Below are 13109 nucleotides of genomic sequence, written 5' to 3' on the forward strand. Positions count from 1 at the left end.
ACTTGTCATGCTTCACAAAATTACTCCTTTGCTTGGTGATGATGAAGAACATTTTGTGCAGACCTGTTTATACTCTGTAATTCCAGAATCTCCACTAGGGTGAATAGAGAATTAATGGAAATGCCTTTCAGACAATTTGATGCTGAAGCTTGTGAATGTTTAAATAATTAAACTGTTGTCATTTCCCCCAGTTCTTTAAGGCTTTACTGGGTGGATGCCTTCTTTGATAAAATTGAGCACAGTACCTTTGATGGACTAGACAGGAGATCGCTTGAACGCATTAATCAGATGACACATCCATTTGGACTCACTATATTTGGAGGTGAGTGTGATAACAGAGTCTTTGTAGTCCTCTGTTTCTCATAGTATGACACTACATGACAGGATATTGGAATATTTTGGTCACAAAACAGGCTGAGTCTCCTGTATCTGGAATTCTAAAATCTGAAATCCTCCAAAATCCAAAATTATCTACATGGGTGGCTGAGATGGTGACACCTTTGCTTTCTTATGTTTCAGTGTACAAGACTTTGTTTCATGCACAAAATTATGAAAGACATTGTGTATAAAATCACACTCAGACTATGTATATAAGGGGTATACGAAACTGAAATGAATTTCATGTTTAGGCTTGGATCCCATCTCCAAGATATCTTATTATGTATATACAAATATTCAAACAAACAAAATTCTGAAATCCAAAACATTTCTAGTACCAAGCATTTTGGATAAGGAAGACTCATACTGTTCTTGAATTTTTTTTACTTCCTAAGTTGGTTTTTTGGAGGTGCATGCAGAGAGTTAGACAGAAGGCTTGATACTCAGTCTGTCCATAGAAGGACTCCAATTCTGTTGAGATGTTGGGTTGAGTTAGAGTTGTGCACAGTTTTCACATATTTTGCCTCCACTCTCCTGTGGTTGTAGTGAAACCAATATTCCACCACCATATTGTTCCTGAGGTTCCCCAACCCTCAGGAGAAAGGTGTACTGGTTTGCATAGAAAATCAGAAAAAAATGTTTTCTCACCCTCTTCCACCAGGAGGACTATCCTATGAGCAAAAATTGGCTGAAGGGATGCCACTGGGGGGATTTTTCCAGTGGGTTCTTAGTGACTCCAGGCAGAAAATGTAGTTTTCATGTTTACATTTGAGTCTCCTGACACTACAAGAAAATATTCTGTCTGGTCTTTGGCATGTCTTTCAAAAATGCAAATATAAATGTAATTCCCTTTGATGGGTGGGGTGTCTGCTTCTTTCCTCTGTATCTCATCCTCCAATATTATCTCTGCTTCAGATGTGGTTGGGGGACATCTAGAACATCATGGGATGTGATATGATGGTAGTGGGGTTGCAGTAGGAAAGAGACTCAATAAAAATTGTATACCTGTCCAATTTGTGAACATATTTGCATTCAAAACATTACATTTGCCCAGTTCAGTTAGGAATGTGAGGGTATATCTCATTTGTACAATAATAATCTCTGTGAAATTTTGCTTTGGGTATTGCAGGTTATGCATATTTTACTGACTGGAGGCTTGGTGGAATTGTTCGAATTCGAAAGACTGATGGAGGGGAAATGACTGTTATTAGGAGAGGAATCAATAATATCATGCACGTTAAAGCATACAATGCTCATTTTCAAACAGGTAAATTGATCCACTTAATTTACACAGTTATATATAGTGAAACATCCTATTTGACATGATGGTTACATATTCAACTACATGTTAATCATTTTCAGGGAGTGGGGGAGAATGTGTCAAGAGGTATAAAATGGTGTTTTTTTCATAATCAATACAGCTACAAGTCAGTCTTATGTAGAAAGGTTTGGCTATGTGTAATAATGTATGTTATTATTAATATTAATTAATGAATTATAAGCATATCAGTAGACAGATGTAAAAAAGCAATTAGTATTACAAGATGAATAATTAAAACGTGTTTCTTATGGCTGTGGGAGAAAAAATGTTTCTTTGCAGTCTTCTCCTTCTATCCAAGTGTCCTGTACAGGAATTATTTTGTGGAGAAAAATGCAGTTTTTGTTTAAAACCGATGCTGTCTACAAAAGCAACTCCATTTTCTGCATAATAATTGCTTTGAAGCACTAATGTCAAATACCAAGAAAAAACTGTACATAATTCTTACTGGTCTATTCTTCTTCCTGACATGGGTTCCTGACTATTGGGGAACTCATTTTTAGATCCAGGAATGAATAGTTCTAAATATTTTTTCCATCCCTACTATTAATTCAGAATTAATTTCTTCAGAAATCAATGAGACTTACTCCTAAGTGGGCCAGGTAAGCATATAGAGGATTGCAGCCTTAAGCATATTCTTCATTTTTCAGTGGAAATAATTGGAGTTTGAAGTACTTATGTTTGGCTGGGTCAGGCTCTTATAAATATTCATCATTTGTAATTTCTAATATGTTTCCTTCTTTCTTAGTAAGTATCATATATTTGAATTATTTCTTAAGTGTTACAAATATAAATGCATACTAATCTTTCATGATATTTTTGAAGGCACTAACTACTGCAACAGAGCAACCAATCCCAATGGAGACTGCAGCCACTTCTGCTTCCCAGTACCAAATTTCCAGAGGGTTTGTGGCTGCCCCTATGGAATGAAGCTAAGTTCTAATCAGCTGACGTGTGTTGAAGATCCATCCAATGAACCTCCCACTTTGCAGTGTGGTTCATATTCCTTTTCCTGTGGCAATGGAAGGTGTGTACCCAGGTTCTATCAGTGTGATGGTGTCGATGATTGCCATGACAACAGTGATGAACAAAACTGTGGGTCCCTAAGTAAGTATTGCTTGCATCTCCAAAGAGGCACTGGTGTTTTGTTTTTTTTTTTTTAATTAATAGTAGTGCATGTATTGGAATTCTTGAGTTGCTGTGATTCCTCACTACAGAAATAAAGGAGTTTCACACTATTTTAACTTACCTCCATCCTGTGGAAACTTGGGATTTATAGTTTGGCAAGGTATTCAGCCTGACATGTCAGAGAGCTCTGGCGCTCACCAAATTACAATTTCTAGGATATTCCCCCTCTTAAAAAATATTATATTAACCAGATCAAGTGGCTTGTACAGGGTCAATTCATATAGAATGTTTTGCTTCCATGGGATGGTTTCTGGCATGATTGTAAAGAATGCACAAATATGAAAACTTGGGACAGACCCAGCTCACAGGATTAGCTTTGATTGCATTGTGTTGAAAATGTATGTCAATGGAATTCTTTGATGTATGTTTATCCATAGGAATCATTCAGCGTCTACTCCCTAAATCTAAATCAAAATGGATTTCTAGATTCTTTTGCCATTCAGAACTAGTCAAACCTTTATAATAATTTGTCTTCACAGAACTTGTAATAGCACAATATATTCTATAATATGCAGAATTCTAATAAGTTATACAGTATATCTATACTATGTAGAAAAATACAGTCCAGCTTTTGGAATTAATCTTTTAAATTTGTTTTGAGCTGTGACAATGGTTGAATAACTTTTCATAGTATTCTACATTTTTGCATTTAAATTACACACACATACACACACACACACACACACCAGCAAAGTTCATTTTTTTTTGCATGTTGCTAAGCAAAAGTTATAATGAATAAAAATAATGATGGGTTTGAGAGATCTTGCCACTAACAAACTTTGTAACTTCCCTCTGTGTTTCACTGCTGTGTCTATCTTCACCTTTTGGAGTCTTGTTCTTCATCTTACCTTTTAGAACAATGTTTCAGCTAGTTTGCTTTTTGTTTACTTTGTTTTGTTTAAAATGTTTGAATCCTGGTTTTCTTCAAACAACATTCCAACAATTGAAATTATGTATTCTCTGTATTAAGCAGCTCCCTTTAAAGAACAAAAAGTTCTTTGAAATATTTCTAAAATGTTGTGTTCTACTTTTAGCACTAGTATCTTAACTTGGGAGAAATATTTGCAAACTTTCTTGTTTTTCATAATAAGGGGTCTAATTGGAAATTGCCACTTGCCATTAGATGTGCCCTGTACTAGAACAAATAGACTTTTTGTGTCAACAGCAGTAGCGAAAACATCATGGAATTCGTGCAAAAAAGAGCATTTTGGGGGGGGGGGATTGTATTTTTTAAAAATTGTGCAAAACGTTTTGAAATCTTTGCAAAGGGAGCCCCAAAATGCAATGAATGAATGAATGGAAAAATAAAATTTCTTATTATCATGTCTGAGAACAACATATGCGAAGACCTGCATCCCTCCTGCTTAGCACACTCAATGACAGTTTTGGGCTTGTAAAAACACTTCTGGTATAATTTTAGGCCTAATCACTTCTGTGCATGGTGGTGCATGTATTGAACTTATATGCATGATGAGGGCTACATGTACACTGCAGAATTAATGCAGTTTCACCCCACTTAACTGACATGGCTCCATGCTATGGAATTCTGGGATTTGTAGTTTTGTGAGTTACTTAGCCTTCTCTTTCAGAGAGCTCTGGTGCCACAACAAACTACAAACCCCAGGATTCCATAGGATGGAGCCATGTCAGGTAAAGTGGAGTCAAACTGCCTTAATTCTGCGGCTTGGCAGCAGCCAGGAACTCAGTTCGTGATAATGGTATGTTTAGTGTTTTCACGGGCGGGGGGGAGGGCTTCCTCTCCATTTGTGAAACTGAAAAGTCCTTCTAGACTAGTGATTCCCAAACTCTGGTCTTCTAGGTTTTTGGACCTCAACACCCAGAATCCCAGACCATTGGTCAAGATGGCTGAGGCTTCTGGGAGTTGAAATCCAAAACACCTGGAGGGCCAGAATTTGGGAATCACTGTTCTAGACCATAGCAGCATGTCCGTATGTCATCCCTGCAAGAAAGTGCTATTTAAGCATAAATCTGAAGTCTGGAGAAAAGAGGAGGGGATTGTTCCCAATTGCATGTAAATCAATGAATCGTAGAAATTTTGCTTTTTGCTCCAGTGATAGATACTTAGAAGTTCTTCAACTGGAGTAAGTACTAGTGAGCTCAGTTGGCTTTACATCTGAATAGACATGTACGTGCTTAAAGTCTTAGCATGTTTGTAAGGAAAACTTTTTTTTGTATCATGCAAATATTTTGACATTTTATTTCTTGCTTAGACACTTCTTGTGCCACATCAGCCTTTACCTGTAGAAATGGCCAGTGCATTCCCAGCCGCTGGCGATGTGATAATCATAATGACTGTCTGGACAATAGTGATGAACTTCACTGCCCCACACAGGGCCCTACGTCATGTCCTACAGCCTTCTTCTCCTGTGATAACAACAAGTGCATTCCCAGAATCTGGCTGTGTGATACAGATAATGACTGCGGTGATGGATCAGATGAAAAAAACTGCAGTAAGTCTTGGAACAGGATGGTGCAGTGAGTTCCATCTTCTGATGTCTCACCCAGCAAGTGACTGGGTACTGGGTTGAGCTTTTTAGCTGAACTATGCGGGACGTCCTTCCTCTGCACATCCAGAGAAGCATTCTGACTGTTGAGGTGCAGTACAACAGCCAGCATGGCTGTACCATATATCAGAAACACTTTCTACAACTGGAAGTGACCCCTTTCTTTTTTGCCTCACGAGGCACAAACATGGGCCCTAGTAAATTTGAAACCTGTCTTTGTTTCACTTTTATCAGAAATCTGCTTTTCCATATGAACACCAGAGTGACTGACTTTTGCACTTAATAAATAATAATAATAATAATAATAATAATAATAATAATAATAATAAATTTATTTCTATCCCGCCTCTCTGAGAACAATCGGGGCGGCTGCCTGTCTCTTTTATCAGAAGGACTTAAACTTGATTAAGCTGTCCCATGATTCCAAGTAGACTTTTTCACCCTCTTGAGTAAATATCTTTTGGATTTTACTGTGCAGTTCCCCAGTTTTGTCCTCTCCAGATGTTTTAGTCCACAACTCTTGTCAGCTCCAGTTAACATGACCTATCCCTGGGGAAGATGAGAGTTGTAGTCCAATGCACCTGGAGGACACTAGGTAAGAAATGGTTTGCAATACGGTCCTGTGTGATATCTTTATTCAAAGTGAAGATGAGAGATTTGGAACCAGAACTGACATTATAGGTTTTGTAAAACAAATGCTGTGTTCATAGCTTTTACAGAGACGTGTGAGCCTGGTCAGTTCCAGTGTCCTGATCATAGGTGCATTGATCCATTTTACATCTGTGATGGTGACAAGGATTGTATTGATGGAGCAGATGAACATGATTGCAGTTAAGTATCCATACACTGCTGCCACTGACACAAGGAGATCAGTTACATACTGAGTTTTGCAAACTCTGCTGTTTCATATTATAAATCTCAGCAGTGTTTTTTTTTAAAAAAACATCAACTCTTATTTAAAAAATAAACTTATTTGAAAAGAAGTGGACTCCACTCTCTAATTAGTGAGGTAGCATGGGTGGTCTTTGAATGAGGACTAGAAGACACAAATACTTCAAATTATGAATTCAAGCACAGTCCCACTGAGTGGCCTTGAAAAACTGTCTTAGATCTCCATTCAGTTCTCATCTAAGAGATGAGAAGAATGACAGTATATTCCATAGGTTATAAAGAGTAATAATATTTGCTGATAATATGTGGTAGGACACCTTATCATATTCACACAGCCAGTATGATGTAGTGGTTTGAGAATTGGACTACAACTCTGGGAGACCAGGGTTTGAATCTCTGCTTAGACATAGAAACCAACTCGGTGATGTTGGGCAACTCACACTCTCTCAGCCTCAGGGGAAATCAAAGGTGAATTCCCTCTGAACAAAGCAAACCCTGTGATAAATTTACCTTAGGGTTGCCATATGTTGGAAAAAACTTGAAAGCACACAACAACAATGACAACAACAAGTATTCCTCATACAGTGAGCCCTTGGTATCAGCAGGTGTTTGATTTCAGAACCCCAGCAGATATCAGAAACGATGGATGCTTCAAGTCCTGTTAAATACACTGAGGTAGTAAAATAGTGACCCTTATATAAAATGCCAAAACCGAGGTTTTCTTTTTGAATTTTTAAAATATATTTTTCAATCAGTGGATGGTTGAATCCATGGATGCAGAATCTGTGGATATGGAAGGTAGGCTGTATATTCTACTTTTTAAAAGTACAACATTTTCTCCCAGGTTGCTTAGTGACTTAATTTGCGCTTTGAATTATTCTGAAAATCTGCCAGAATGCATAGTAGTTACTCTATGGGCTGAGAAAGGGGAAAAAAATATTGCTAGACTCAACTTGATATTTTCAGCTTGTGAAAATATTTACTATATTTCATAGGAAATAGTGAGACCATGATTCACTCATGTGTTCTGTTAATTTACAATAACTGCCTCTTATGGCCTATAATTACTACCATAACTAAATATCTGTTTAGAATGTTGTTGTTAAAAGTAACATCTGAGAATAATTTAATCATGTTTTTTTCACTGTAGTCTACAACTGCAGTTCCACTGAATTTAAATGTGCAAGTGGAGACCAGTGTATCAGTAGTTACTACCAGTGTGATGGAGTCTTTGACTGTAACGATCACTCAGATGAAGCTAATTGTCGTAAGTATCCTACAAGTTATCTTGTTAGTGAAACCCTATGAACAAAGTTTGGCAAGACTAAATGCAAAGATGAAATGTTGGCACTAACTTGACACACACAATATAGCAATCTTTTCCTGTGACAATGTGGCAGGGGTTAGAAACTATTGTGCATCGAAATTGGAATCAAGGTTTTATTTTGCTGAACGGGTTATGTGCTCAGCTTAAGAAACAACATGTTCAAGACACTAAGAGTCCATTAGGATTTTTCAGTTGTCTTGAACAAGAGGTGCCATCAGTTTTAACAAATAATACTAATGCATTTTTATGGGTTACAAGGGAACTTCTGCTGTGTCCCTTACTAAAGACAGTTCCTAGTAGATCAGACTGTTGCTTCCCATTTCACTTGATGGGGTCATCACCAATAGTGTTATGATAACAGCTTTTTCATCTACTCCATGTAGTGGGTTATATACAAATGAAAAGAAATGTAGATGGACTTATATTATTGTTCACTAACAAGTTTTGTTCATTTCCATGTCTCTGTCTCTAAAATTGAATTTACAGCTTATACAGTACAGCTTCCATATCCACGGTTTTGGTATCCACATTCACTTATCCATGTCTTAAAAAAAAAGAATCGTCCTCCAGAACGATTCTATAGTCAACTTTCTGCCCAAGCATAATATAGAATTGTGCTAAAGGAAAATTCTGCTTGTCATCAAGAAAGAAGTGTTCTCTCTAGGCATTTCTACGTCCTCCAGTGTGATTCTGTGGTATGCTAGGGCCAGAACTCATTCATCTCATTGAAAATAATACTTACCTCCTGTGGATCCCTGAAAATAATGTAGTTTCAGGGATCCACAGGAGGTGAGTCTTGGAATGTAACTCATGTGGATACAGGAGTCATACTGCACATTTCCTTGGACTTGTCTTTTGTTATGTTTTGAGATTGGTTGGCTGAGAAAAGAAAATATCAATTAAGTTTGCTTTTTCCCGTATACATGGACATTGTCCCATGTGCTTATGTTACTGTTTCAGCTACAAGGCCCCCTGGGATGTGTCACCAGAATGAATTCCAGTGTCAGTCTGATGGCAACTGTATCCCAGGTAACTGGGAATGTGATGGACACCCTGACTGTGTAGATGGCTCTGATGAACATCACAGATGCCCTCCTAAGACCTGCCCTCCCTCTCTTTTCCACTGCGACAATGGAAACTGTATCTATCGTGCTTGGATCTGTGATGGTGACAATGACTGCAGGGATATGAGTGATGAGAGAGATTGTCCTACTCCGCCTTTTCGGTGCCCTAGCTGGCAGTGGCAATGTCCAGGCCACAGCATGTGTGTAAATCTGAGCAAAGTTTGTGACAATCTTGCGGACTGCCCTAATGGAGCTGATGAATCCCCTCTTTGCAGTAAGTGACCATGGTCTTTTTTGTTGTTGTTTTTAACATGTGCAGGCCTGCACTAGTCCAGACATTTGCTGTGGGTGGAACGGGCTTGAATTTTTGAGAGACAAGGCAAATTAGCTTATCTCACAAAGTCATTGTGAAAATGAGAAAAAGAAACCAAATATATTATTCTGAGTTACTTGAAAGAAAAATGAGCTACTGTAATTAATAAATAGATAAAATAAAAAGCACCAAGCTTCAGCAAAGAATAATATATGGAATTTGTCACTTTCATGTTGTATGTATAGCAGGACTGAGTAAGACTTCAAATTTATGGGGAATTGTTGTTGATGATCTTAAGGCGAACCTATCATGGGTTTTCTGGGGCTGAGAGTGTGTGGCTTCTCTAGGTCTTCTAGTGGGTTTCCTTTCCTGAGCGGGAAATCAAACCATGACCTTCAGAGTCATAGTTCAGCGCTCAAACCACTAAGACATGCTGGCTCTTATTTTGTTTTTTACTAAAATTTGAAAATTTACCTAGTGCAAGAAATGTTTTATTGGAATTCAAAAATTCTAAGATTAGGTATTTGTTCTGAGTACCAGAGCTGAAGTGAATTCAGTCCTGCCACACAGAAATCCTCTCCTGGACATACCCACACCCTTATAAGTTTTCTTCATTTAAGCAGCACAGTTGTGTATTGTGGTTAGATGGAAACCACTTTGTTGTTGCTAATGCTTAATAGTAGGAAGCTAGAAATCCTTGCCAGTCTACTGCAAATTTTCCTGAGATCTTCCAGTAGATCCCAATCGATTCCCCCCCCTCTCCATTGTATATGAATTCTAGTAATTGGAGCCAAAGAGTTAGTGTGGTGTACTGGTTTGAGTGCTGGATTATGACTAGAGACCAGGATTTGAATCTCTGCTCAGCCATGGAAACCCACTGAGTGATCTTGGGCACCTCACACACTCAGCTTCAAAGGAAGGCAAAGGCAAACCTCTGCTGAATAAACTTCACCAAGAAAACCCATGATAGCTTTACTTTAGGGTCTCCATAAATTGAAAATGACTTCAAGGCACACAACAAGAATTTGGAGCTAACATCTATATGTGTGAGCCCACTGCTGTACTGTTGCAACTTTATGTGACTTTGAATGTTTATCCAGTGCTTCCTTTAACCTTGATATGTTACATTTCATACTTGTCTACCACCAGAAATAGTTTTCAAATAAATATTAAATTTACCATTAGCTATTTGGATTTAAATCAGTAGTGGCTTTTAATTTTAAATCAAATTTTGTTCAGTCTTTAATATTTCCTTTAATATTTCTAACTTTTACTTGATTTTAATCGCAAAACCTACAAGGGGCCAGAAGTATCTGTGTTGATTACAATCAATGTTGATTTGTTCTTAATCCTAATCTCTCTCTTTCTTTCCTCCTCTTTTCTAATCAATCAATACACATTCTCAGATGAGCCTCAGCCAGGTATGATTCTAAAAAAAAATTAGATTCATATTTTGATACTGAATTTCAAATTATATTGGTTGACGAAGGGCTTTTTTACAGAAACAGGGAACTTCTGAGATGGTTTCAAAGACTCTTGATTCAGGTTTGGTTTTTTTAACCTAAACGTGTTGGTTCATACCAAAGGCTTAATTTAGTCCAGCCTTCTGTTCTCTAAAGGCCAGCCAGAAGCTTATAGGAAGCCCACCAAGAGGACATGAGTGCAACCATACCCCTGGCAACATTTCTCTGCAACTGGCTTCTTTTAAAAAATTTTTTTTATTGTAAAAGTTCAAAATAATTTCACAAGAAGAATTGGAAAAACATATTAACAATAGCTATGTACAGTTATCCAAAGAACATTAAAGGAAAACAGCCAGTTAAATTCTATTTCTTTGGAGGTTTTTAAGCAGAGACTGGATGACCCCTCTGTTGGGGATGCTTTGATTGTGTTTTTCTGCATGGCAGGGGGTTGTACTGGATGTTCCTTGAGGTCTCTTCCAACTCTGTGATTTCATGAAACTAAAGGTGTCTTTCCAAAAATTCAACAAGGCTGTTGAGAAGTATCCATTCTCAGACAACTTTTCTTGTTGTCATTGATCTTGGTTACTGGTCTGTTTTCAAGTAATACTGGAAGTGCTGTTTACTGTATGTCCTATGAAGCCCCATATAACTTAGGTCCAGGCCATTTAAAGGACCATGTTTTACAATGTGAACCTATGTAGTTTTTAGGATCTTTTGGGAGGTTCTTCTCTCAGTCCCACCACCTTTCAGAGCCACATTTGTAGACCACTGACAGCTTGAAATAGCAGGGGCCTTTTAAGAAGTGGGCACTGAATCTGCTGTGTTTTTTTAGTAAGGTGTTTTCAATTGTGGTTTTTATTTAATGATGTTTTAGAATGTAAATTTATTTGTTTTATCCAGTTTTTATCCATCTTGCTGTGAGCCATCTTGAATTCCAGTTTTGGGAGAAAGGTGTGAAATAAATACAATAAACACACACATCATGGACTACAAACCATTTAGTACATGAGTTTTTCTCTTAGTATACCTGATTGTGGAAATAAGCTTCAAATTATCATAACTCCTAATGTTATTAAGCTATGTCATTATATGTAGTTGGGTGGGAGAAGCAGGTCAATAAAGAGAAGGATAGAATATCTAGGTGTCAAGTTTACAGAAAAGAAGTAGAGTATCTGAGGGTTGAGAATGTTTGAAAGGATCATGTCACAAAGTAGTAAAATGCAAATAAATTTGTCTCCCCATTTAATCAGAATGTACATGGTATTTGCCTCAATTGGCTGGGGAAAAAGTCAAGTTAGTTAAAAGTTTGCCACCACATTTTCCTCCTTGCTGCTGTCTGCTTCCTTCAAAGGAACTGATGTTCACATATGAAAAATGAAGCTGGGGTTTTGATTGCCCTCCAAAAGAAAACCCTTTGTAGCTTGCTATTTATCAGTTTTCCTGCTATGCCATTTAATGATCCTGAGACACATACTTATGGCTAGTATCAAAGATTATGTCTGCACTTCAGAAATAATGCAGTTTGACACGTTTTAACTGCAATGACTCAATGCTATGGAATTCTGGGAATTGTAGTTTTGTGGGATATTTAGCCTTCTCTGCTAGAGAGCTCTGATGGTGCAACAAACTACAGATGCCAGGATTCCATAAGATGGAGACATGGCAGTTAAAGCAGTGTCAAACTGCATTATGTCTGCAGTGCAGCTATAACTGAAGATTACTCTTGTGCTGGTCATTGCTAGGTAGCTATCTGCGTCAGACTACAAGTGGAAAAACATTTCAGAATAAAGATACCTGTTATTATGAACAAAGAGATGTCACAAAATATCTTTATTCTGAATTCTTTTTTTCACTTGTAGTATCATACAGGTGGGAACCTAGCAATGACCAGGGCAGGAAGATACTAACCGTAAGTGTAATTGAAAAATTGGCTCGACTTTTACCTAAACCATCTTATTTACAGATCACATACAGTCTTCTCATGTATAATCAGTGTCTTGCTTGTCAGTTGGACAGTGAATCCATTCTGGGTTTTAGTACAAACTTGAAAGGAGCTATGCTTTTAGGAACAGCACCTTGAATAACTCCTTTAAAGTCCCAACTACAGCTTTTTTATCAGACTTTTGTACCAACAGGGGCGGGTTATAGACCGCCGCTTTGAGGCGGTCTGCTGCCGCCGCCGCTTGCTCCGTGCGGGAGCCGTAGCAGCCACACCGCGCGGCTGCCGCGCGGAGCAAAAAAGGAGCTCCAAAATGGAGCTCCTTCTTGCGGCGCCTCTATGATGTCGTGAGGCGCCGCTGGCGCATTCGCGACGTCATAGGCGCTGCGACACGTTCGGACGCTATGCGTCCGATATGTAAAGATGGCGACGGCCGTGTGGAACAGCCGGTGCCATATTGTACAGACAGAGTCCGTATTAGATCCTGGGGCGTCTAGAAGAGACGCCCCTTTTTTAAAGTGGGACGTCCTGCGGACGTCCCAAGTGCCGGTGTGTAACCGACCGAGCTGGTTCAATTCAGACCTCTTTATGCTTTTGCTTAAAACAGACCCATTGAAATCAGTGAGACTCATATTAACAATTACTTATCTGAGTATCTGATTTCAGAGGATCTACAGTCCACTATTCACGCCTACAGAAAAAT

The 13109-nt window shown here is 38.2% G+C and overlaps 1 protein-coding gene across 8 annotated transcripts in view; it reads left to right on the forward strand.

The window, feature by feature from the left end:
* LRP2 (LDL receptor related protein 2) overlaps nt 1–13109 on the forward strand; it is a 200915-nt gene that overhangs the window by 86362 nt on the left and 101444 nt on the right. For 5 of the 8 annotated variants that reach the window (XM_042450031.1, XM_042450041.1, XM_042450070.1 and 2 more), the window contains exons 19-26: nt 192–322; nt 1508–1645; nt 2522–2803; nt 5116–5355; nt 6120–6239; nt 7451–7567; nt 8588–8965; nt 10411–10425. In XM_042450031.1, coding sequence (XP_042305965.1) covers nt 192–322; nt 1508–1645; nt 2522–2803; nt 5116–5355; nt 6120–6239; nt 7451–7567; nt 8588–8965; nt 10411–10425 — 1421 coding nt within the window. The remainder of the gene's footprint in view (nt 1–191; nt 323–1507; nt 1646–2521; nt 2804–5115; nt 5356–6119; nt 6240–7450; nt 7568–8587; nt 8966–10410; nt 10426–13109) is intronic. The other 3 variants (XM_042450060.1, XM_042450078.1, XM_042450087.1) reach the window with 1 other exon arrangement.

Source organism: Sceloporus undulatus, chromosome 1, assembly GCF_019175285.1.
Source record: "Sceloporus undulatus isolate JIND9_A2432 ecotype Alabama chromosome 1, SceUnd_v1.1, whole genome shotgun sequence".
Classification (NCBI taxonomy): domain Eukaryota; kingdom Metazoa; phylum Chordata; class Lepidosauria; order Squamata; family Phrynosomatidae; genus Sceloporus; species Sceloporus undulatus.